At 53.4% G+C, this 25,268-nt stretch overlaps 1 protein-coding gene across 1 annotated transcript in view; it reads left to right on the top strand.

Annotated features, from left to right (window-relative positions):
- Positions 1 to 24,780, top strand: part of Lpcat1 (lysophosphatidylcholine acyltransferase 1) — a 53,377-nt gene extending 28,597 nt beyond the window's left edge. The window contains exons 4-14 of the mRNA XM_045139021.1: positions 976 to 1,088; positions 3,543 to 3,603; positions 7,594 to 7,652; positions 9,532 to 9,566; positions 10,910 to 10,964; positions 13,179 to 13,261; positions 15,588 to 15,713; positions 16,283 to 16,436; positions 17,436 to 17,534; positions 20,235 to 20,376; positions 22,668 to 24,780. Coding sequence (XP_044994956.1) covers positions 976 to 1,088; positions 3,543 to 3,603; positions 7,594 to 7,652; positions 9,532 to 9,566; positions 10,910 to 10,964; positions 13,179 to 13,261; positions 15,588 to 15,713; positions 16,283 to 16,436; positions 17,436 to 17,534; positions 20,235 to 20,376; positions 22,668 to 22,852 — 1,112 coding nt within the window. The 3' untranslated portion in view covers positions 22,853 to 24,780. The remainder of the gene's footprint in view (positions 1 to 975; positions 1,089 to 3,542; positions 3,604 to 7,593; positions 7,653 to 9,531; positions 9,567 to 10,909; positions 10,965 to 13,178; positions 13,262 to 15,587; positions 15,714 to 16,282; positions 16,437 to 17,435; positions 17,535 to 20,234; positions 20,377 to 22,667) is intronic.
- The last annotated feature ends 488 nt before the right edge of the window (positions 24,781 to 25,268 follow it).

Below are 25,268 nucleotides of genomic sequence, written 5' to 3'. Positions count from 1 at the left end.
GCGACCCTGTAGCCCCAGCGGGTAATTTGCAAGGTCAAAGCAATTTTCCTTGTCTTGTTTGGTGTATTTTCTCTGCGCTCCATGGAAACCTCGAAAGTCACAAAGCGCTGTTCGCAAGCAACTGCCTTAAACCACTGAGCCATCTCTCCAGCCTCACACAGCCCCAAATGGCCAAGAAAAGATCCTGAAGTTAATCCGAGCCTGGGCGCACCTTCCCCTGTCTCGTGATGTCTCTGGAGTTCCGTGCTCTTGTGATCACTGTTGCTTTTCATCAGTTGGGTGCTATCGATCCTGAATGGATGAGCTCCCTTCAACCTGACCTGCCCGGGAAACCGTAAGGGGCAGCCCTTGCCCCAGAGCACTCATCACAAAACACCGGAACCACGGGCTTGGTTTCACCACTCTGGAAGCCAGAAGGCCGGGAGGAAAGTGTTGGCCTCCCCGGGGTCCCCTGAGGGCCCTGGGAGCCATGACCTTGCTTGTCGCCTGGCCTTCTCCCTCCCTGCATTTGTCTGTTTTATAAGGACACCAGGCCTTCAACTAGGTCCACCCCAGTTAGGGTGACGGCATCTGCACTTGACTATCTGCAAACATTTTATATCCGGCCAAGGTCACATTTCCAGGTGTTAAGGCTACAGCCTGTCTTTCAGAGGTGCAGCTCCATGCACGGCAGGATTTGAGGTCCCCAAGCCCTGTGTTGAGAAGTCTCTTGAGTCCCCTTGCCTTGCTAATAGGATAACAGTAGACTTCAGGCTTCCATTCTGTCCTTGGTCCCGGCTGATGGCCCCGTGGCAGCTCCTCACTGCCGTCAGGGCTGTGGGCCGCCGGGCTTCCTGCTGTCAGCAGATGAGAGACCAGGCATCAGCCCAGCCCAGGAATATCCCTGGGGTGCGCATTGCCCTGAGCCCCTAGAATCCCCTGCCCAGCTGTGCTCTTGGAAGGCCGCGCAAACCGACACTCTGCTCCCTCTTGCAGCTCTGATAAGGTATATCCGGCCCGTGTTCGTGTCCCGGTCGGACCAGGACTCTCGCCGGAAGACAGTAGAGGAGATCAAGCGACGGGCCCAGTCGGACGGGAAGTGGCCTCAGGTAACCGTGCTGCCCGCGGGCCGCTGGCCGAGCTCAGAGAGCCGGCAAGAGGAGACGAGACTGGGGGCTAGATTTTGCTTCATTTTTTAAATGTCCGTCGTTGAGGAGCATGCAGAATCCCAGAAATGTGTTCAAGGTTTGGGGGATTTGGGGTTTTTGTGTCCACATTTGCAGTGAAAAGGGATGAGGGGCTGGAGAGATGGCTTAGTGGTTAAGCGCTTGCCTGTGAAGCCTAAGGACCCCGGTTCGAGGCTCGGTTCCCCAGGTCCCACGTTAGCCAGATGCACAAGGGGGCGCACGTGTCTGGAGTTCGTTTGCAGAGGCTGGAAGCCCTGGCGCGCCCATTCTCTCTCTCTCCGTCTGTCTGTCTTTCTCTCTGTGTCTGTCGCTCTCAAATAAATAAATAAATGAATAAATAAATAAAAAAGAAAAAGAAAAGGGATGAGGGGCTGCAAAGATGGCTCCATGGTTAAAAGCACTTGCTTGCGATGCCTGACCAGGCCTGATTCTCCGCCTAAATCTGGCGCATGCCTCTGGAGTTCCTTTGCAGTGGCAAGAGGACCTTGTGCTCCCGTACGCTTTCTCAAACAAATAAATAGGAGTGCTGCAGAAGAGGGGGTGGAAAGAATGTAAAAACCACAAGGTGGGAAGGTGTGCTCTTAAGGTAGTATCCTCCCCAGAGGGCTGAATACTGATACCCCCCCTCGGTGGAATTAGGATGAGGGAAAGGGAACCATAAGCATATGCCCCCATTGGAATATGACCATTGTGTGATTTAGTCATACAATAAAGCTCTCAGTTGTAGGGCTGGAGAGATGGCTTAGCAGTTGAGGCACTTGCCTGTGAAGCCTAAGGACCCAGGTTCAATTCTCCAGGTCCCATATTAGCCAGATGCACACGGTAGCGCATGCATCTGTGGAGTTTGTTTGCAGTGGCTAAAGGCCCTGGCATGCCCGTTCTCTCTCTATCTCTCTCTCCCTTTCTCTCTCGGTCGCTACTAAATAAATAAAAATAAATCTTGGGCTAGAGAGATGGCTTAGCAGTTAAGGCATTTGCCTACAAAGCCAAAGTATCCCAGTTTGATTCTCCGGGACCCACGTTAAGCCAGATGCACAAGGGGGCGCACGCATCAGGAGTTCATTTGCAGTGGCTGGGGGCTCTGGCGTGCCCATTCTCTCTCTCCTCTCTCTCTTTCTCTCTCTCTGTCTCTGCCTCTTTCTCTGTATCAAATAAATCAATAAAATATATTTAAAAAATAAATCTTAAAAAAGTGTTTTTTATTTTAAAGCTAAAAAAAAAACTGATGAGGAAACAGGTCTCATATACATCTACTTGAGTTCTGCCATGGCAGGGGCCCCGCTGGTAACTTTCCTGGCTGTGAGCTCAGGGCACAGCAGCCCTTCCACAACCTGGGCGGAGCCTCCCGCCCTGTGGGCTGCCTCTTGTGGCCACATCCACAACTCCTGCCCCCTTGAGTGCTTATGCTTTTGTGTCTGGCCCACTTTTAGGTGTTTTTTTTTCTTTCATAAGACATGGGCTCTGGTTGCCCAGGAAACATTGCAGTTTGGCTCTTGGGTACCTGTGCCCACAGTCTGCCTCTGTGGGGGTTGCTGGCTTTTACGATGCCACAGGTCGTTCCCACCCCCCCCTTTGTGGGGTGTACCTGTGCCCAGTAAGCTCATACAACCCCATCAGAGGATGAACAAGTATTCCGAGCAGTGCTTTCCTCTGTGTGGGGTGTACTAATTTTTTTTTTTTTTCTCCCAAAGGAGCATCTCACTATAGCCCAGGCTGACCTGAAATTCTCAGGGTGCCCTCAGACTCTCAGTGATCCTCCTACCTCTGCGTCCTGAGTGCTGGGGTTCAAGGCGTGTGCTACTACGTCAGGCTTAGTTTTTTTTTAATTATGTATTTATTTGTAAGCAAAGAGACACAGAAAGTGGGCACACCAGGGCCTTCAGCCTCTTCAAACAAATTACAGATGTGTGTGCCCCTTTATGCATCTGGCTTTACCATGTGGGTACTGGGGAATCAAACCCGGGTCGTTAGGTTCTGCAGACAAGACCTTAACTGCTGAGCATCTCTCTAGCCCACGTATTAAATTTATTTATTTATTTATTTATTTATTTATTTATTTATTTAATTTGAGAGTGAGAGAAAGAGGCAGAGAGAGAATGAACATGCCAGGGCCTCCAGCCACACTGCAAACGAACTCCAGACGTGTGCACCCCCTTGTGCATCTGGCTAACGTGGGACCTGGGGAACCGAGCCTCGAACCGGGGTCCTTAGGCTTCACAGGCAAGCGCTTAACCGCTAAGCCATCTCTCCAGCCCCAGAGCCACAATCTAGTGATGACAGTAGTAGAGAAAACGATAGCTTGGCAGCCAGCCTCCCGGGGACCTGAGGTTTAATTAATATTGGTTTAACGCTGACTTGCTTTTTTCCCTTTTCAAGATAATGATTTTTCCGGAAGGAACCTGCACTAATAGAACCTGCCTCATCACTTTCAAACCTGGTATGTCATTCCCTTACATTTTACTCGCTTCCTCAAGGAAAAATATTAGGGTTTTTTTTTAACATTTTTTTTTTTTTATTTGAGAAAGGGTGAGGCACAGAGAGAGAATGGGCGCACCAGGGCCTCTAGCCACTGCCAATGAACTCCAGATGCATGTGCCTCCTTGTGCATCTGGCTTATGTGGGTCCTGGGGAATCAAGCCTGGGTCATTTGGCTTTGCAGGCAAGTGCCTTAACCGCTAAGCCATTTTCTCCAGCCCTAGGTTTTTGTTTTTGTTTGTTTTTGTCTTGTTTGTTTTTCACAGTAGGGTTTCACAGTGGCCTTGAACTTCTGCCTCCTGAGTGCTGGGATTAAAAGCAATGTGTCACCGTGCCCAGCCTTCAGTCATTTTTTTAAAAAAAACTTTTAGTCATTATTAACAACATATTTCATATGGATGCGTCATGTATTGGTACCCTTTTCCCTCGTCCCTGCCCCCATTCCTAGTGGGGTTGCAGGTAATCCCCATGAGGGTGTCGCTTATACACTGTGGGAGAAGTGGTCAGATAATTTTGAGGGGAAGCCAATGCCTCTGGGCATGATGTCTCAACCTGTGGCTCTCACAATCTTTCTGCCCCCTCTTCCGCAAAATTCCCTGAGAGCCATGGTGGGTGAGTTTTAAGTCTCAACTTCAATTTTAAAATGATGCTGAATGTTCATAACAAAAGTCTTAGTGTTTGTGAACTTGCCTTCACCCTGAGGTGCACATTAGTGGGGCCCAGCAGTGCTGAAGCTTCCTTGCATTCTGGTATGTAGGACTTGATACACCCTGGGTCCTGGCACCCCCCCCCCCCCCAGCTGTGTTCCCAGCCCAGCTTGCTCCGCAGGTGTGAACCCAAGTCTGACTTCAGAGCCGCAGATGCACCACACTCTTCCTTGGGGCAGAGAGGAGGCAGTGCCCGTGGACGCGAACCTCCCATGGGGCTGCCCACATCCGCTGTTGAGATTGGGCCACTGGCTGGGGCAGCATTGTTGTATTAGCGTGGGCACAGTCCACTTTCCTGATCCCGCCCGGCCAGCTTGATTCCACACCCCTGGGGCTCATTAGCAGCTCACCTCTGATCCTGCCGCTGGTGCTTTGAGGTGGTGGGTGGTCCCTGTTAACCACGCATACACAAGGCCAGGCGTGTTCCCATGGCTGTGTGAAGCAGGCAGCATCTGCCCTGGGCTGCGTTGTGCCGCTCCGCCTGCACGGTCTTCTGGCTTCAGGGTCCCTCTAAACCCTTGAGAGAACTGGTCCCTACCTGTCCAAGACCACCCTGGTTTCTGCCCATGCGCTCTTGGCTGAACCATCACCCTGCCCCTTGGCACAGAGGGGAGTGCCAGCTTTCAGGAGCAGAGGCAAGCACACTTGAGAAGCTTGCTGTCTCCACGTGTCCCAGTGGTTCTGAAATGGGTCCAGTGACCACAGCATTGACCAGTGGCCAGAAGAACTTGCCCACTTTCAGGGTACCATGCCTGACTCAATATTTTATTGATTCATTTGAGAGACAGAGAGAGAGAGAGAGAGGAAGAGGCCAATAGAGAGAATGGGCATGCCAGGACCTCCAGCCACTGCAAACTAATTACAGGTACAAGTGCCACCTTGTACATCTGGCTTATGTGGGTGCTGGGGAATCGAACTTGGGTCCTTTGGCTTTGCAGGCCTTAACCACAGGGAAAAGTCTGTTGTCCACCTCACATAGGTCTGGCCCATGCGCCAGGCTAGGTGGCCCCCAACCATTCTGGTGGAATCGTCATGTGGTGGCCAATATCTCACCATGTCCCCAAAGCTAGAGGCAAAGAGTGACCTGTGGTGGAGTTTGGAGTCTAAGCTGCGACAGGCATCTCCGAGGGCACCGGCCAGTCCCTCTTTATAGTGATGAGCTCGCCCTGCTTGAGAAGACCACCTGGGGAGTGGCCCCCAGCCTGGCTCTGTGGAGGTGGTTGTTCCTCCTGTGCCAAGCAGAAGTTGGGGGGGGGGGTGAGGAACCGCAGCACGGTTAGCGCACGGCATGGGAGATGGAGCCAGTGTGGTGGACACGGGCTGGGCTCCATCCCCAGATACTGGCACCGACTATGCCCAGTGACATTTCCCAAACACCAGTAGGGAGACTCCATCCCCAGATACTGGCACCGACTATGCCCAGTGACATTTCCCAAACACCAGTAGGGAGACGCCACCCCCTGCTGGCATCACCAGTGCTGCTGGTGGGGAGAGGGATCAGGAATGGGACATGCCTCTTCCTGGGGTGGCTTTTAGGGACCCCGATGCCAGCCCATCAGCTGTTCCCACATCTCGCCTGCTTTCACCAGCCTCGTACGTTGCAGTGCACCCGTTCACCCACATTGACCCTGCCCATGTCCACGGGGCCATCCACCCAGGTGACCAGAGGCGTCACCTCTGACCTGCAACCCCGGCTCTGGCTTCTGGCCTTGGCCACTGTGGGAGGAGAAGTAGCCTTAGAAACTCACGACAGCCCGTGTGTAGCACACATTAAATTCTGGCAGGGTTGCAGAGAAACCCCGAGCCAACGTGAGACCCAGGCTCTGGAATGACTCAACAGACAGCCCCCAAAATGAACGAAAATCTTTTCCCCCACTCAGAGCCGTCACGGATCCCAGTGGTGGGCACTGACGGTAGAGAAACTGCTCACACCAGAACAGTCGCGGGACCCATCGCTCCTCAACGCCTGCGTGCTCCTGATACCCCAGATTTTCCTTTAAGAGAACTTCAAACAAAGTTTACATTAAAACCTTGTCAGTGCCAGGGTGCAGCATACAGCCATGGTTCACAGTGGAGGGGCCAGGGGGCAGCGTCCCCAGGCTGAGCATAGCCGAAAGGCCCCTTATCTCACACTTCTCGGTGCTCAGGACAACGCTGGTCACCCAGGGCCCAGGGCAGAACTGGAAGGTCCCAGTGTGTTGTCCTTCAGGATGACCTGTTCCAGAACCATTTGGGCAGGTGGGTAGAGCCCAACAGGTACTAGGACCCCGAGTGGCGTAGACAGAAACTCCCCACTTCCCACTGAAACAGGGGTTCCTTCCTTCCTTGTCAATGCACCAACACGCCAGCGCACCAACAAATTCAGGGTATCCTGGGTTTTTAAGAATTTAAAGAATTAAAATTCATAGACCTGGGCTGGAGAGATGGTTTAGCGGTTAAGGTGTTTGCCTGCAAAGCCAAAGGACCCAGATTCAACTCCACAGGTCCCATGTAAACCTGATGCACAAAGGGGCACATGCATCTGGGGTTCATTTGCAGTGGCTAGAGGCCCTGACTTACTCTCTATCTGCCTCTTTCTCTCTCCTCCTCCTCTCTTTCAAATAATTAAATGAGAGAGACCAGAGGTTAATTAAGGTTTCGAGAGACTTTAGTTTGATCATGAGGAGGAAGTACAGAGAGCCCCCATCATGAGGAAAGTGACAGGGTAAGGCCCACCCTGTGACCCAAATGGGGGTCGTTTACAGATTCTCAATGGGTGTCGTTTACAGATTCTCAATGGGGGGCGGAGCTAACTGGCCTTCCCCAATGCTGCTTCCCAGGGAGGGGCTCGGGTTGTTTATGGAAAAACAGGTCTAGGGAACTCCTTTAGGCAAGAGACAAGGAGAAAATTCTTCTCCCATCTAGCAAAGTGGAGATTGCAAGGGCAAGCCCAAGGACATTCCTGCCTTTTCCTTTTGGGGCCCAGTCACCCTAAATAAGCGGCCTCACCAGCAGAGATTCCCACTCGCATAGCCTTTTGAAAGACACACTGTGTCTGGAAGTCCTTTTGTGTGTCTGTGCTGAGACTGCTCACGGGCCACGCGGGGTTAGCCGCGCCGGTGCAGGTGACCAGTGAGCTGCTTTGCTGACCTTGTGGCCATGGTCGGGAGAGCTCAGTTTCCCCGAGGTTGGCCCTTGCCCGCCCCCCCCCCCCACCCTGCAGACTTCCTGTTGCCCGGCCATGAGACCTGCGCTTGTCTTGGCAGGTGCGTTCATCCCCGGGGTTCCCGTGCAGCCCGTGGTGCTGCGGTATGCCAACAAGATGGTAAGTTGTCTTCCCCGGGGACCCACGTCACGAGTGAGCTGTGTGGCACTTTGATGCTCCGAGGTCGATGGCTTTGTGTCCCTTGTCCGTGCCATGTAGACAGAACAAGCTCACCGCAGGGTTCCTCACTGTTAGCCTGGCCTGTGGTGGGCTTCTAGAAGAACGGCGTCGGCACACGAAGCAGTGGCCCGCCCTTTTGTGTGGCATTTTAGTAGCCCCCTCCCCCCCCCTCCCCACACCCAGTCCTTGGCAGCCCCTCTTGTCTGGGTCGTGCTCCAGTTTTAAAATCCAGGGCCATATTTGTTCTGCAAGGTCGGCAGCAGACAAGGGATCGGATTGTTTTGGATGCCGCGTGCCCCGGTCGTGGCTCCTCTGTTCGGGGCGGAAGCTTATTGACTTGTTTTGACAGGGAGAGAAAGAGAGAGCACAGTTAGGCCAGGCCTCCTGAGCAGCATGGAAGGGACCTCAGATCAGGAAGGATGGCATCTGGCCGAGACCCTCCTCCCGGGTGACCCTGCTTCTGTGACACCCCCCCCCCCCGGGCAAGTGTCCTTATACCACGATAGCTTTCGCAGTCAGAGACAGACAGTTAGTGAACACCGTCCCCGGGGCCCCGATGGCAGTGCTGGGTGCACAGTGGCATTTCTGTGGAGTCAGCTTTGGGGAACATGGCAGACTGAGGGCACTTACTACGACGACAGCCATCGGTTTCCATGGCGGCAGAGGACAGGTCATGGAAGGGAACCGCTCAGGTCATAACTTGGGGCAGGCGGAGGGGGATGACTGCCTGTGGCCTGGGCCCAGGCGTCTCCATCCGCCTTCCTGCCCAGGTCTGGCATCCTCTGCTGTGAGGCTGAGGTGTGTGGACAGATGAAGTCGAGGCCTTCCAAACAGTCAGCGCAATGTCACTCCTGGTCACCATGAACACTGATAGGCTAAAGGACTCCCACGCGTTGCCAAACTCGGAAGAGTCCATTTCCTGTCAGTTCCCCGAGGAAGGCCCTGCCCTCTGCTGAGCCTGGGCACACCCAGGAGTGGAGCAGCCTGCCCTCTGAGGCGGTTTTGTCACCCTGTTGAGGCACCCCCTCCCCCCCCCACACCCCTTCAATAGAGCCCTGTAAGGTTGTTTGCAAAAGGATCTGCATCAGTGCTCTAGGGTCTTAGCTTCAGAACGGGCCCCAATACCAATACCCAATTCCTGAGCCTAGACATTCCCAAGGGAACCAGGCCAGGGTGGGAGAGGTCGCACCAGGGAAGACACAGGACAGAAGCCATAGGAGGTGCTGGTGGTCCAGATGGACACGGCCTGTGGAGGATGGCCCTGCACGCGTGGGTGGTGTGGTTGCTGAAGTTAGAGAACGGTTTCTGAAATGCTGCCTGGGCACGTGCGGGTTTGGGTCCCAAGGTGTCAGGGGTCAGTAGAAGGGAGTTTGTCTAGCCCCCTCCCCAGCCTGGGCTGACCTTGGAAGGAGCTCATCTGGGGTAGTCATGGAGTGCATGTTTGAGCTACAGAAAGAGGCTGCGATGGCATCCCAAGGCTGGGTGTGCACAGGCCTTGCCCAAGGCACCCGTGTGAGCACCCTAGGGGAGCAGGTGACCGACCCAGCAAGTTTAGATATCATAGATGAATGTCACTGGGCACCTCGCGACAGGTTGAAAAGGGAACGGGTGCTGGGTTTTAGAACACTGGCAGAACATAGAAGGCTGAGGAAAAGCGATGGGCATTGAGAGGTCGAGATCTGCAGGAGCCTGGCACACTCTTCCCTCCTTCATTGATGTGGGAGGAAGAGACCTATACTTGCGTGGCAGGGCTGGGCAGGGCAGGGGAGCTTACAAACGCAGCTGACTCCTCACGAGCCGTCTGCTTTCTCACGCCCAGGACACCATCACGTGGACGTGGCAAGGACCCGGAGCGTAAGTTGGACACCGCTGTCATCTTGTCTGTCCTCTCATTCTGTGGAAACACCGGCCGCTGGTGACTCCCCTGCCTCTTAAATTTTGCGAATGTGAAAACTCGTGTTGGTGGCAGTAGAGTGGGCCCGTTGTGAAAGCTAAGTGTGTCCATGTGGCAGGCAACTGCTGAACTCTGGGATGTAAGGTTCTTGTCATCAGCACCTGGAGGGAAGTAACAGCCCTTCCTGTCCCCTCATATCTGTCAGCTCAGTGTCCACCTGGCGGCACCGGGTTTGGGGGGGCACGGGGACTTTGACAGAGGCATGGGCTCACTCGGGTGGCACCGGGCAAAAGGCGCTTCCCTGGGCTTGGCCCCAGTTCCCCTGGGTCAGACACTGAAGATAAGTTGTGTAGCGATTACTGACCCCACAGAATGAGAAGAGCGAGCGACTGTGGCCAAACTCAAGAACACCAGGTCATCAGGGCCTCCACTGTGCTCAAGTGGGAGCTGTTTGCATGTCGGGAAGGAGAGCCAGGGGGGCAGCTCCCGAACCGTGTCATGGTGTTTGGAGTGGAGCACGGCTGTGTTTGGGGGCGGCGGCACTTGGCGGCATTTCCCAATGGTGGGGTCAGGCCAGTGTTTCTGAGGCAGGAAGGTGGGCTGGAAGGAAGACCAGGAAGGGACCCCGGGGACGCTGTGTCCTGGGCTTGGGGCTGGCGTGTCAGGGCAGAGAGTAGTGCAGACCTAAAGTCAGCAGTCTGGTAGTTGGCCTGGAGGGACAGCGCAGGACAGAGCTGGCAAGTCTACGCTGCGTGCAGTTGGGAGACAGGTGTCCTGTAGACAGGCCTCCCTGAGCTCAAGGGCAAAGGGGAAGGGTGGCTGCAGAGAACCAAAGACACAAGCGAATACTTAATCGGAAGAGCGAAGACCTCGGGTTAATAAGGTTGCCCTTTTAATCCTTCCTCTGTCTTCTTGACATTTGCGCTTGAGCGGGCTCCGCCTCCCTCCTGAGAGGGCGCTGGGCGGCAGCGGAGTGCCCCTGCAGGGGGTGTGAGTCTGCGCCTCTGCTTTAGAATCATGAGGTATTTGACTGCAAGAGTTAGGAACCTTACTTTTTGTTGTTGATTTACTTGAGAAAGAGAGGAATAGGCACATAGAGAGAATGGGCGCGCCAGGGCCTCCAGCCACTGCAGACGAACTCCAGACGCGTGCGCCCCCTTGTGCATCTGGCTAACGTGGGTCCCGGGGAATCGAGCCTCGAACCAGGGTCCTCAGGCTTCACAGGCAAGCGCTTAACTGCTAAGTCATCTCTCCAGCCCTGGAACGTTACTTTTTAACCAATGACTTCAATCTTGTTTTGAAGGTTGAAAATTCTGTGGCTCACACTGTGCCAGTTTCAGAACCACCTGGAAATCGAGGTGAGTGTTACACTGTGTCGTGTCGGCGGGGAGGGTGTATAGATACAATGTTACACTGTGTCGTGTTGGCGGGGAAAGTGTATAGATACAATGTTACACTGTGTTGTGTTGGCGGGGAGGGTGTGTATAGACAGTGTTATACTGTATCATGTTGGGGGCGTGTATAGAGACAATGTTACACTGTGTCGTGTTGGGGTATGTAGATACACTTTGTCATTTTGAATGTGTGTGTTGCAGTCAGGTTTGCAGTGCTGGCAGAAATCACCCGGCCAAGAGCAGCTTTTGGGAAGAACGGATTTATTTTGGCTTACAGACTCAAGGGGAAGCTCCATGATGGCAGGGAAAACGATGGCATGAGCAGAGGGTGGACATCACCTCCTGGCCAACATCAGCCACAGGAGAGGGTGCCAAACACTGGCAAGGGGACCCTGGCTGTAACACCCATAAGCCCATCCCCCAATAATACACTCATTAATTCCCAAATCTCCCTCAGCTGGGAAGCTAGCATTCCGAACACCTGAGTTTATTGGGGACACCTGAATCAAACCCCCACAGTGTGTGTAATTAGAGTTACACTGTGTCGGGTGTGTAGATACAGTGTTGTGTTCAGGGTGTAGATAGGGTTACACCGTGTCACGTCGGGCGTGTGTATAGATGCAGGGTTACACTGTGTTCACATTGGGGGCTGGCAGTGGACAGGAACCCCTTGTGGTTTATCCAACTACATTGTTACCCTGAGGTCTGCGTATACTGTGTTAAAACAGTATTAAACCAAGAGCAGTGTGGACACTTACAGCTTTATGTTCTGATACGTACAGTGTTTCATGTCGTCTGTCTGGAGTATCTTTTCATTGTCGCTCTCTTAGAGGCGCTTCCTGGTCACTTGTCCTCAGAGACTTGGCTTTTTTTTTTCCCCCCAAGGTCGTGTCTCCCTCTAGCTCAGGCTGACCTGGAATTCACTATGGAGTCTCAGGGTGGCCTTGAACTCATGGCAATCCTCTTACCTCTGCCTCCCGAGTGCTGGGATTAAAGGCGTGCGCCACCACACCCAGTGAGACTTGGATTCCTTCTTTGGTTTTTAACCCATTTGGATAGAATTTTTTAAATTAACAAGGAAGCTAAACCTATCTTTTCTTTTTGGTAATGACATAAAGTTGTCACATGTGTATTTTCCTCTCTTTTTTTGTACTGCTTTTTTTTTTTTCCTGATGTTACTCCTGCTTAGTTTGTCCAGCTGAATTCATCCTGCTCAGCTCTGGTCAGAGTTTGTGGCCTGTCTCCCTCCTTCCAGCCCCTGGCAGGTCCCCAGAGTCCCGGGTGCCCATCCTCTTGACTAAATTAAACACCTTAAGATATGTAGAGCCAAAAGGACGGTCTTATTATTTTTTTTCTGAGACGGGAATATATTATGATTGGCCTGTATCTGAAATCAAAGATGAGTCATGTAGCTTACATACCCAACGTTGACGTGGCCTGCCCGCTCCCGTACATTCTGCACAGCCATGCCACGTGGACACATAGGCGCAGCGCAAGACGGGCCATTGTAACTCCCCCATGGAACTGTGGGGCTGTCGACCCCGCTGCTCAGGCCCACGCTGCTGGCCGCCAGGAGGCAGAAGGCCAGGGTCTGGCCCCTCCTTGCTTTTGAACTAGCTCCGTGGCAGACCTGGGTTTTAAAGAGAAGAGATACCGAGAATGGCCGTGCAAAGGGCCTGTGCAGGCCCTCACTTGACCAGCTGTTGGCCACCTCGGGAATTCCTACAATGTAGCCGCGAGTGACGGTATAGAGTTGTACAGTGAAAACAGAATCGCTGGTATTCCTGTATTCTCGAACAGCCTCACTTAAGAACCGGGATCGGGGATGGTCCTCGGCCTTTTTCATTGATGGTAAGGGCAGTAGCCGCATGCGTGACTCAGCCACTTAATGTCACGTCTCTCGCCCGGCGTGGTGGCGCACGCCTTTAATCCCAGCACTCGGGAGGCAAAGGTAGGAGGATCACCGTGAGTTCGAGGCCACCCTGAGACTTTGTAGTGGATTCCAGGTCAGCCAGGGCTACAGTGAGACCCTACCTCATGAAAACACTAAAAAAAAAAGTCACATCTCTCAGCACAGCTGTGGGCGCAGAGTGATTTTTTTACCATGAAGATGGACATGTCGTTTATGGCGGGCGGGTGTCTGGTATTCTTAGAGTCACATGGCTTCTCTGTCCTCAGTTCCTGCCCGTGTACAGCCCCTCTGAAGAGGAGAAGAAGAACCCAGCCCTCTATGCCAGCAATGTGCGGCACGTCATGGCCAAGTGAGTGAGCAGGCGGCTTCCAGGAGCCTCGGCAGTGGAGTGTGCTTGCACTTGGACTTGTGTCCCTTGCTTTTATCGGGTGGTGTTTCAAACATTTTTAACATTCAGAAGCTCCCGAATCTTCATTTCCCAAGTTTCAAACCTGCTAAAGTCATCCGTCCATCGCCGCAGTTTTGTGTTCTGGGCCATCCACGAAGGCGCCACCGGCCTGGGCTGACGTCACACCTGGGTCACGACTTCCAGGCAACGTCACCCAAATCGCCCGTGGTCTGCCGTGTTGCGGCGCTTACCCCCTCCCACTGGACAGAGTGCGGCTGGCGTCAGTGGTTAAGTCGCCAGTGCCTGCTTCTCTGACCTTCTTCCACGTCTCCACACACTTACTCATTGATTTGCAAACCGAGACAGGTAGAAGACAGACAGAACGGGCGCCCCAGGGCCTTCAGCCGCTGCAAACGAACTGCAGATGCATGTGCCGCTTTGTGCATCCCACTTGATGTGGGTCCTGGGGAACTGAACTCGGTTTGTTAGGCCAGTGTCTTAACCGCTAAGCCATCTCTCCAGCCCCTCCTCACTTATTCAAAGTGAGGTCTTCACCAATTCCCACCCCCACCACCACCACCACACATGCGCACACAGCCTAGGCAAGGTGGTGGCTCCCTGTTGCCAGCCCCAGCCTGCGGCCCTGTAGCTTCTCCTGCTCCGTTGGAGCTCCGTCCCCTCTGTCAGTGTCTCACAGCTGAGCTGCAGGGACCCTCAAAGGCCTCTTGCCACCTGGGGATATCAGCCTCACTCCCGGTTCATGACACAGTGGGTCTTCACTGGGGCTCTGGGGAAGGCCCGTAGCAGGTTCCAGACTGTGCTTGTGAGTTCCCTCCCAGCTCTCAGTGACACACTTCCTCCAGCAGGGCTCTTCTTACTGAAGACTAAGTGGGAAGCTTAATCAAAATCCCTGAGGCTAGGCTGGAGAGATGGCTTAGCAGCTGAGGCACTTGCCTGCAAAGCCATAGGACCCCAGTTCAATTCCCCACTACCCACATAAGCCAGATACACAAGGTGACACAGGCGTATGGAGTTGATTTGCAGTGGCTGGAGGCCCTGCCATTTCCCATTCACTCTCTTTCTCTCTCTCTCTCTCTGTCTCAGTAATTTTTTTTTTTTAAGTACCTGAGATTATGGGGAACATTTACAATCTAACCACCACCACAGGTCACATCCAGCTGGCTGGCGCCAGGGAACATGGCGCCACTGTAGATTAAGGGTGTCGGTTCCTGCTTAGAACCCCTCTGCTCTCCCTCCAGGCTTTTCTATTGCTAGACCACAGAAAGGACCAGCTTCCTGGATAGAGAAGTGGCTTTTTCTTTTCCTGCATGTCCTTCCCATTATACAGCTCAGGGCTCTCCAGCCCAGTTCACAGAGGCAGGGCTGCCCCTGTCCTCAGAGCCAAGGCAGTGAGTGAGCATGGGATTCAGGCCCAGCTAGCTTCTCCCAGTCTCCATAGGAAGACACGCTTTGAGCTTCTGGTTGGCCCTCAGCCCCAGTGTGCCTCCAGGAGGAGCTGATGGGGTCTTGGCACACGGTGAAACTGGGGAGCAAAACTGGCAGCTTGGCCCTCTGGCTAATGCAGTCTTGCAGGGCCACACAACCCTCATCCCTGCCCCCGCCCCCCGGCCTTCTTCCTGTACTTGGGTTTTTGTTTCCCTGTCTGGCATTTTCCTGAACACTACGGGCCCGGCGCCCACTGTGCCTGCGAGGCTGTGGGTGCCATCCTCAGACACTCTAGACAGGCCTGTCCCGGGAAGCTGCTTAATGACAGTCAGGCTCATTTTGGCTCCCCCTCTGTTTACAGGAGTTTCCTTCCTCTGTATCTAACTTCAGAATGGTATTGTTTATTCATTTTATTATTAGACGTATTTTGTATGTAAACATCACATGTTGGTACCATCCTCAAAATAACATTTTGTGTAGACTAGAGACTTGAAACCTCCCTGAAGGTCCACGGGCTGATGGGGGCACTCCCGCAGAAGCACACGGCATGGAATTGGGGGGGGGGGATGCCAGGCGGCCAGTGCCTTCCACTAAGAGGAGGTGCATTGAGAGCCATGACTCCCTGCGTCCCTGCTAGCCTCAGGCTTTCTTCTAGGCCTGGGCTGGTCATTAGCAGTGAACTCTTTTCCCCAGTCGACCATCACACTGTCCACCCCTAGCTGCCCTCCAGTGGCCAGACGCCAGCACCTGCTACTGTTACTGTGACATACAGACTGGAGCCAGGAGGAGCTGACTGGGACACCCCTCTCTCTCTCTCTCTCTCTCCCTCTTCTCCCCTCAGGGCCCTGGGAGTGTCAGTCACTGACTACACATTTGAGGACTGCCAGCTGGCTCTGGCAGAAGGACAGCTCCGCCTGCCCACTGACACCTGCCTTCTGGAGTTCGCCAGACTCGTGCGGGGCCTTGGGTGAGTTTTCTCGTAGTTCTTGCTGAGGGTAGCAGGAGACCTCTGGAGAGACAGTTCTTCCTGATCTTATTCTGGCTTTTGTTTTATTTTACTTTATTTTTTTTCCAAATGCCAACTTCGGCCCACATAAAAAGACTTTAGAAACTCCTCATGCTGGGCACCTGATGAGTGCACAGCTACCCCTGCGGGCTAGCCCAGGATGGCCACAGGTTGAGGGACACACGCCTGCCACGACAAACTAAAGGCCTGGCATTCCCTGCGAACTGTTAGAATGTGTCAGGCTGGGAAACTAGCCTGCTGCTTATTCTGTAAAAATTTACAGTTTTCTTGTTTTTGTTTTCGAATGTAGGGTCTCGCTCTAGCCCAGGCTGACCTGGAATTCACCATGTAGTCTCAGGGTGGCCTCGAACTCACAGCGATCCTCCTGCCTCTGCCTGCCGAGTGCTGGGATGAAAGGCGTGCGCCACCATACCCAGCTAAAATTTTTAATACTTTGCTATCCCCAACATACCAGTAAAGTCTGTGTTCGCTGTATGATGTGCTCTCAGGATGACTCCCCTTTTGTTTAGGCTGAAACCAGAGAAGCTTGAGAAAGACCTGGACAGATACTCCGAGAGCGCTAGGATGAAGAGAGGGGAGAAGATTGGGCTCTCAGAGTTCGCCGCGTACTTGGAGGTTCCGGTCTCCGACACACTGGAAGACATGTTCTCCCTGTTTGACGAGGTGGGTCCTCTTGGAGGTCCTGTCGCAGCGTGCGCAGACCCCAGGTGGCACTGGCCTCGGCCGGCCTTGTCTCCAGAGGCGGGCCTGAACAGGGGCTGTCACTTATACTCGGCGTTTTGGAGAAGCTTCATGTGTTGGTCCCATGCTTCAAGAAGGAACTGTGAGCCTCCTGCTGTGCCCAAGGTTCGGTCACCTTGGAGAGTCAGTTGGCTGGGAAAGTCCCCTATTCGCTCTTTTAAAAAAAGTTTTGGGCTGGAGAGATGGCTTAGCGGTTAAACGTTGGCCTGTGAAGCCTAAGGACCCCGGTTCGAGGCTCAATTCCCCAGGACCCACATTAGCCAGATGCACAAGGGGGCGCATACGTCTGGAGTTCTTTCGCAGTGGCTGGAGGCCCTGGCGCACCCATTCTGTCTCGCTCTCGCTCTCTGTCTGGTGCTCTCAAGTAAATAAATAAAAAATATATTAAAAAGTTTTATTTATTTATTTATTGAGAGAGATAAAGAGGCAGGGGTGGGGGAGAGGGAGAAAATGGTCACACCAGTACCTCCAGCTACTGCAGATGAACTCCAGACCCTTGTACCACCTTGGGCATTGGCTTACTGGGTATTGGGGTATCAAACCTGGGTCCTTAAGCTTTGCAGGTAAGTGCCCCAACCACCAGGCCATCTCTCCAGCCCTCAACATTCATCTTATTTATTTTTTACTTGAGAGGAAGAAAGAAGGGAGAGAAAGAACAGGCACAATTAGGACCTCCAAACTCCAGACGCATTCACCGTCTTGTGCAACTGGCTTACGTGGGTACTGGGGAATCGAACCCGCGTCCTTGGGCTTCGCAGGCAGACACCTTAAATGCTAAGACACGTCTCCAGCCCAGAAGGTTCCCTTTTCACGTGTGCAGGTGTTCTTCAAGTCAGATCGGGGTGATCCCTTTAACGTACGCCAGTGTCTTCCGTGACAAGCAGACAACTGAGCCGTCACTTGAGCGTGTGTCTTTTGCAGAGTGGTGGTGGCAAGATCGACCTACGAGAGTATGTGGTCGCCTTGTCTGTGGTGTGCAGGCCGTCCCAGACCCTGGAGACCATCCAGCTGGCATTCAGGGTGAGTCGACTCTACATGAAGAGTTGGTTCTGTGTCACTTTCCTCACGCTGTGGCCAAAGACCTGACAGCAAGGAACTCGTGGGGGAAGGGCTTGCTTTGACTCACAGTTTGAGGGGGTATAGTGAGTGGGCGGCCATGGTGAGGAGGGTAGGAGGTCACATGGCATTCACAGTCAGCAAGCAGAGAGAAGGGAATGCTGGTAGTCAGCCGGTTTCTCCTTGCCTCTTAGTCAGTCTACAGCAGCAGCCTGCGGATGGCACCACATTGAGGGTGGGCCTTCCCTCCTCACTTAAACCTCACTGGCGGGCTGGAGAGATGGCTTAGCGGTTAAGCGCTTGCCTGTGAAGCCTAAGGACCCCGGTTCGAGGCTCGGTTCCCCAGGTCCCACGTTAGCCAGATGCACAAGGGGGCGCGCGCGTCTGGAGTTCGTTTGCAGAGGCTGGAAGCCCTGGCGCGCCCATTCTCTCTCTCTCCCTCTCTCTGTCTTTCTCTCTGTGTCTGTCGCTCTCAAATAAATAAATTTTTAAAAAAAGTATTTATGAAAACAAAAAAAACCTCACTGGCAGTAACCTCGCCACCATGCTCAGGTGTGTCTCCTAAGAGATTGCACAACCAGTCTAGCTGACAAGGAAGATCAGTGGGAAGAGCAAGATATGGTCCCTGAGGTGTGTGTGGAGTTTTCCTGGTCTCTTATCAGATCAGATTTGTTATCTGCTTGTGTTGTTGACTGTTGACTGATCTATTTCCTCAGCCTTAATAATTCACACCTAAGAAAGGCTGGCCAGGAGCTCCTTGAACTTTCCTTTCTCTCTTTTCTTTCCACGGGTTTTCTCAGGCCCTCCATGTGGGATCTCTAGCCACATGGGTGCCTTTCCTTGACTCTGTACTTCTCTCAATAAATACAATAATTTAATTTTTTTTTTATTTGAGAGTGACAGAGAGAGAAAGGGGGTGTGAGAAAAATGGGCACGCCAGGGCCTCTGGCCACTGCAAATGAACTCCAGACACGTGCGCCCCCTTGTGCATCTGGCTAACGTGTGTCCTGGGGTCCTTAGGCTTCATAGGCAAGTACTAAGCCATCTCTCCAGCCCTAACTTTTTTGTTTTTTTTCTGATTCAGGTACTTTCAAGATCATGTTTGTTTATTACTTCAGATAAAAAGATAGGATACATATTAGGGAATCCCTTAAAATTTAATTTTGGAGTTATAACACCATCTAGTATTTTTTCATCAGATGTTAACCAAAAATATTTCTAAGCACCTGAAAGCCCCACTATTAACATGAGCTATGGTAATAAAAAATCTGACATTTAATTCGTTCAATGTATGGTATTTACATTATGGAACCAAAGGTGCAATAAGCAGTAATAAAGGGTAAAAATAAACTTTAAAAAGCAAAGGCTCAGAGTCTTACAATGTGCTTATTATCATAATTATATATAAAAGTTAAAGCCCAGCAGCAGCCCTATTTTTTTTTTTTTAAGGCAGAGGGTAGGGTTCTGGGTGTGGGTGCCTGGGTGGGGCCGTCCCCTGATACAGTGTGCCTAACAGTCACCCATGCTCCTGCAAGGCTCCCCGTCAGACTGCTGGTCCACAGAGATCAGGCCTTAGGGGTTAAGGAGCCGCCTGCTCCAGTTTAGCCCAGGGCTGAGCTATTCATCACTGGGCCAGAGTCCATAGTCTCAGCTTGCCTAAGGACTCCGTGAAGACCCTTGGGGCTTGCCAGCCAGATACTTTTACCTGAATGGAGTTAGGGTTCTTTGCCTGTCATGACCTCAGAGTGAGTGTAATTCACATCACCAGATCACTTGATCACTCGAAGTCAGGAGCCTCTATCTCTGACTGCTCCGTGGACCCCCTTCCCTCACTCCTGACCCAGTGCCCGCACTCCTCAGCAATGCTGAGACCATTGGCAACCCCCGGGCAGCTGCCCCACTGAGAAGTCCCAGGCAGCTGACTGAAGTGACTCCATGCCGCGTCCTCGCCCACCTGAGCACAGTGCTGCCCGCTGTCAGAGCAGCACCAGCCACCGAGAGAACCAGACTGGGGAAGCTCGCCCTTAGTGCCCTTTTATTCGGGATTCTGCTGGTCTTGGCAAACACTGCCCAGCCGGCCTGACGGGCTACAGGCTGGCACACACAGCAGCTAAACGATGCCTTGACGCACAATGGACTTTCCCCGGCCACAGCCTGGAGGACTAGTCCCCGGCAGTGGGCAGCACTGAGGCCCTTTTAGAAGATTCCTTGGTGTCTCGCTTGGGCATCCTAAGACGCTGCAGTTCCGCCGTTGACCTCTAGATGGGGTGGGACGCACACTGCTCTGCTTGCCCGAGGCTGGATCCCCAGGTTCTGCAAGTGTTCCCAGAGGAACGGGTGCAGCGTGGGAGCCGTGAAACCCCAGCTTTGCTCTGTGGTCCTTCTTCTGCCCTGTGCCGGAGCTGAGACTCCCATCCTTTTCTGTTTGTTGCTTTCCTCCCATAGTTGTGACAGCTCAGAGTTGTCAGGTCTGAGCTGAGGCACGTGTGTGGAATGTCCCCAAGGGCCCAGAACGGTGGAGGAACGGATGGCCTGAAGGGGCTGCCTATGCTGACGGGGTGGGGTCAAGGCCACCAGAAAGCTGGTATGGCTGTGGGATCAACAAACCAAGGCTTGGGCAGGACCAGGAAAGACACCAGGGTAATAGTCTGCTGTCCCTTGCAGACGTACGGGTCACCTGAGGACGGCAGCATAGATGAGAAAGACCTGTCCTGCATCCTGAAGACCGCCCTAGGGGTCGCAGACCTTACTGTGACTGACCTGTTCCAGGCCATCGACCAGGAGGAGAGGGGCAGGATCACATTTGGTAAGTGGGCCATGCCGGGGGTCCCCAGCGGCGATTGCTCCCCAGATGTACAGGGAGGGGTGGCCCTGGGAATCCTGGGAACCCACATGGAGCCCTTGTTCCACCTCCACCCACCAGGATGAGGGAGGAAGATCCTTCTAGAATCCAGCAAGGGGATCATGGATCCGATTTCATCCAGGCGGATCTGTAGAACTGAGTGCCAAGCCGAGGTCTCAAGTTGGGCTCTAGAGCCTGGCCAGGGTACCCCGGGGGGAGGACACCCAGCCCCAGGCACTGACCTGTGTTCCTGTCGGCTTTTGCTTGGGCATGTGCACCCCACGGTCTCTGTCTGAAGCCTCCTTACCCTGTTCTCGCAACCCAGCCTGCTCAGTGTGTGCTGCAGCAAAGCTCACGGAGGCCGTGTGAGGATCTCCTCTTGGGAACTCACTGCTGTGGGCACATCGGAAAGGTGATGAGTCCTGAGGCCGCACGTCCATAGAGTCCACACAGCGGCTCCCGGACGGTCTGAACACCGAGAAGTGGCCCAGTCTGCATTTTTAATTTAAAAAAAATTTTGTTTATTTTTACTTATTTGAGAGCGACAGAGAAAGAAGCAGATAGAGAGAGAGAATGGGCACACCAGGGCCTCCAGCCACTGCAAACGAACTCCAGACACATGTGCGCCCCCTTGTGCATCTGGCTAACGTGGGTCCTGGGGAATCGAGCCTCGAACCGGGGTCCTTAGGCTTCACTGGCAAGTGCTTAACCGCTAAGCCATCTCTCCAGCCCCAGATCTGCATTTTTAGATTTCTGTGCAAGATCAGCTGGCACTGCCCAAGGTGCCTCTCGGCCTCCACCTGTGCGCAGTGCTGCTGTGTCCATTCAGGCCACACATGGACTTCAGCTGTTCATGGACCCCTGCTCTTCTTCTCTTATGGCCTAAAAGGGGAACAACAGTCGGCTGCAGCGGTTGCCTTGAGAGGGCCTGACAGGGGCAGGCAGGGTCAAAGTCTCAGGGGAGCCCTTGGTACCTAGAGCCAGGGATGACAACCAGAGTTGCAGGGATGGAAGCCCATTTCTAAAGCAGTGTGTATTTTTGCTTTTATTTTATTTTACTTTTGCTTAGGGAGACCAAGGGAATCTCTGAAATAGCCATTGTTCACTTTTATTGTGGACAGTTTATTTACTTATTTTTAAACATTTTATTTATTTACTTAGAGGCAGATAGAAAGAATAGGCATACCAGGGCTTCCAACCACTGCAGACAAACTCCAGACTAATGTGCCACTTTGTATGTCTGGCTAACATGGGTCCTGGGGAAATCGAACCCCAGGTGGTTAGGCTCTGGAGGCAAGCATCTTAACCACTGAGCCATCTCTCCAGCCCCCTGTTGTGGACAGCTTTTTTTTTTTTTTATTTTGTATTTTTGTTCATTATTTATTTGAGAGCAACAGAGAAAGAGGCAGACAGAGAGAGAATGGGCGTGTCAGGGCCTCCAGCCACTGCAGACGAACTCCAGATGCGTGCACCCCCTTGTTCGTCTGGCTAACGTGGGTCCTGGGGAATCGAGCCTCAAACTGGGGTCCTTAGGCTTCATAGGCAAGTGCTTAACCACTGAGCCGTCTCTCCAGCCCGCAGACAGCTTTTTAAAATTGCATCAGGTGCCACGTAGTGAGCATGCGCAGAGGTGTGGACAACTGTGAGGTGTGGCTGGGAGGACATGCCTGTGTGGGAATGTGGCTAGACGTGCTGTTGCCACTCCCAGCATTGAGCTCTCTGCAGTTGAGTATAATGCACAGGCACACCAATGCAGGCTTCCCCGTTACAGCTGTCGCGTTCCCCACAAAGCACCAGGGGCTGAGTTCTGAGTCGGCCTTTCAGCCCCACCAAACCCATGAGCAGGAGCCGAGGTGCATCCCCGTCACTGCGCCCGGCCCCGGGGGAGACACGCAGCAGAGGGTCAGAGGGCCTCTGGCCTCGCTGGGTCCCCAGGCAGAGTGGCAGGTACCTCCCTCCTGGCAGCAGCCAGACTCTGCAAGCCTCGGGCGCTGAGGCAGGGTCTCAGTCAGCTTCCTTAGTTTTCTCACGGTGGGAGTGGAACGACCGAGAGCACACCGGAACAGTCGCTTCGTTTTCAGGTCAGTTTCATGTGCAGCCAAGAGCGACTGCAGCACGCGTTCTCTCCTCACCTTCCAGAGCGTTAGCCTAGATACCCAGCCCGACCCGAGAGAGGCAGAACTGCTGCTCACAGGGGCCCAGGGAAGAGACTTGCAGTCCAGGCCCGGTAATCACAGGCACCTTTGTCCTTGCAGCTGACTTCCGTGGCTTTGCAGCAATGTACCCCAACTTCGCGGAAGACTACCTGTACCCAAACCAGACACATTTCGACAGCTGTGCTCGGACCCCACCGGCGCCCACCCCCAATGGCTTCTGTACTGACTTCAGCCCTGAAAACTTGGGCTTTGGGAGGAAGAACTTATGTAAGAAACTGGACTAGGACGGAAAGTTCTGGAGGGATGAGGCCCCTCCCTCATCGCCGCCTGCCTCGACTTCAGCCCCTGTTTGCGAGGCGCGAGGCTGTCCGCCTCCCCTGTCCTCTCAGGCTGTGGGCCGTTCTCAGGCCCGGGGGCTCCAAGAGACCTGGGCGTTTCGATTGTCCCTTTGTGAAGAGTCTGCCCCAGAGCCTGGCAGCGTGTGAGCAAGCCCGGCACTGAGCGTTTGGAGGGGAGATGCGGCTTGTGTGCCGCCCCGTCCCTGGCTGGCAGGGATGTCCAGGCCTCCCTGTGGGGCAGGACTCCACAGGCTGGGTGGGCAGCAGGCTGGTCTTGAGTATCTGTCAGTCTGTGTAGCAGTCACGTGTTGCGTCTGTCCACGGGCGAGCGCAGGGCATCCCGCACGCACCTGTGACAACGGCGGCCTCCTCTCCGTCCCGGCGCCTCCGTGCCATCTCTGGGCTCACGTCGTCCGGGTTTTAGACACCTGTTTTTGCAAGAGCTCCTGGATATTTTATAAACTTCACTTAGGTACTTTGGAAAACAGTCAACTTTTTTTTTTTTTTTTTTAAAGGAGAAAATCAGTTTTCTACTTCATTTTCCATGTTAGCATCAGAGGATATTTATTTACAGGTCTGTTTTTAATAGACTCTCTGAGACTGCCTGGGCTGGGAGCGGAGTCATCGGCCTCCTCCCATTTGGGCCTGTGGGGAGTTTGGCCACAAGGACCCATTCCCCAAGATCCTTTTCTGCTGCCCTTAAGCCTTTCTAAGGCCCCATCTTTTTTTTTAATTAATGTTGCCAGTTTGGTATTTCAGTTTTACTATGACAAGATCTACTTCATTGTAACTCCTTTCGAGCATCGAATGTGGGTAAAACAAGTCAGGCAAAGAGAACAAACTGGAATGTGCCCACTTATCTTCATGCTGAATAGACTAACTGGGGCCCGAAGATGCAGCCCGGAGCTGACCTGCCGCCGCCTCTGCGCTCCGGTTTCCATGGTAGCCTAGGCTGCACAGCCGCACCCCCCCCCCCATTGTTGACTTTAGGGGAGAAGAGATGAATCCAGGCCTTCTGCTGTGGAGGGAGACAGCATGGCACGGGAGGGGGAGGCCCTGGGACACACAGAACACCTTGCTGTGCCCAGCCCCTCTCTGGGCCAGGAAGAAATAAGGAGTGGGTTCTGGGCTGCCACCTTTGACGTCACCTGATTACAGCATTCTTTTTTGGGGGGACGGTGAACTAGCCCATCTTTCAAGCACAAGAGCCGACCATAGATTTTATTCGTCTCCAGGGCTCTCTGGCATTTTCTTTTGTACTCCTAAGCAAAATTAGATTTTACATTCCGTGCATTGCAACAGAAAATGACCACAGAGCCAGTAAGTACAGATACGCGTGTTTACTAACTTCCTCGGAGACTTCATGGCATGCTCTCCCCAAGAGACGTGCAAAAAGAAACCCCCTCAACCTGGGGTCACCCGGGGAGCAGCAGCAGTGGAGAGTGGCCAGGGCTCCTGGCTGGCTGGACGTTGGAGCGGCGTAGCTAGCGGGTGGGTTTTGTAACTAGAGTGCACGTGTCCGGTTTTTTTTGGAAGAGGAAACTGACCGACGGCAATGAGGGAGGTTCACGGACTAAGATATTCCAAGGGCAGGCAGCAGTCCCCGCAGGTCTGCAGATGAAGGGCTCCTGAGGGTGCCCCTGGTCATGCTCAGAGGAGATCCCTGACAGGCAGACTTGGAGTGGATGTTCGTTCCTCCTGATTCCTTTTCTCTTGCTAGTGACCTCAGTCCGCTGTGTCAGAACTGTGAATGTATATATATAGCAGGCATTGCCCGCCCAACTGCGGGAGCCCTGTGAGGCATGGTCCTGGGATGCCACCCAAAGAAGAACTTTGGGTTTTCAGTGGAATAAAGACACAACATAAAATCTTAACTTGCTTGGGTGTGTTTTGTCAAGTGCCTTGTTTAGCTGAAGGAAAATGAACATTCCCTGCTGGGGAGATGGCTCAGTGCTTCCCTGAAGAGCCTGACCCAGTACCCACGTAAAGCCAGAGGCACAAAGTGGTGCATGTGTCTGGAGTTTGTTTGCAGTGACCACATGAATAAAGTATTAAAACAGGGCTGGAGAGATGGCTTAGCAGCTAAGGCGCTTTGCCTGTGAAGCCTAAGGACCCAGGTTTGGCTCCCCGGTCCCCACATAAGCCAGATGCACAAGGGGGCACACGCGTCTGGAGTTTGTTTGCAGTGGCTGGAGGCCCTGGCGTGCCCATCCTGTCTGCTTCTTGCTCTCTTATTAAAAACAAACATTTCTTAGCCTGGCAGGAGAGCCTGTTCGGGGGTGCCATTGCCCCCGCAGTCTTGGAAGCACCGAGAACGGCATAGGAAGGTTCTCTCTGGTGTGGGAGCTTCCATATGCTGCCA

This window comes from Jaculus jaculus, chromosome 20 (assembly GCF_020740685.1).
Source record: "Jaculus jaculus isolate mJacJac1 chromosome 20, mJacJac1.mat.Y.cur, whole genome shotgun sequence".
Lineage (NCBI taxonomy): Eukaryota > Metazoa > Chordata > Mammalia > Rodentia > Dipodidae > Jaculus > Jaculus jaculus.
Note: the sequence above shows the minus strand (reverse complement) of the source record. Positions and strands in the feature narration are given on the sequence as shown.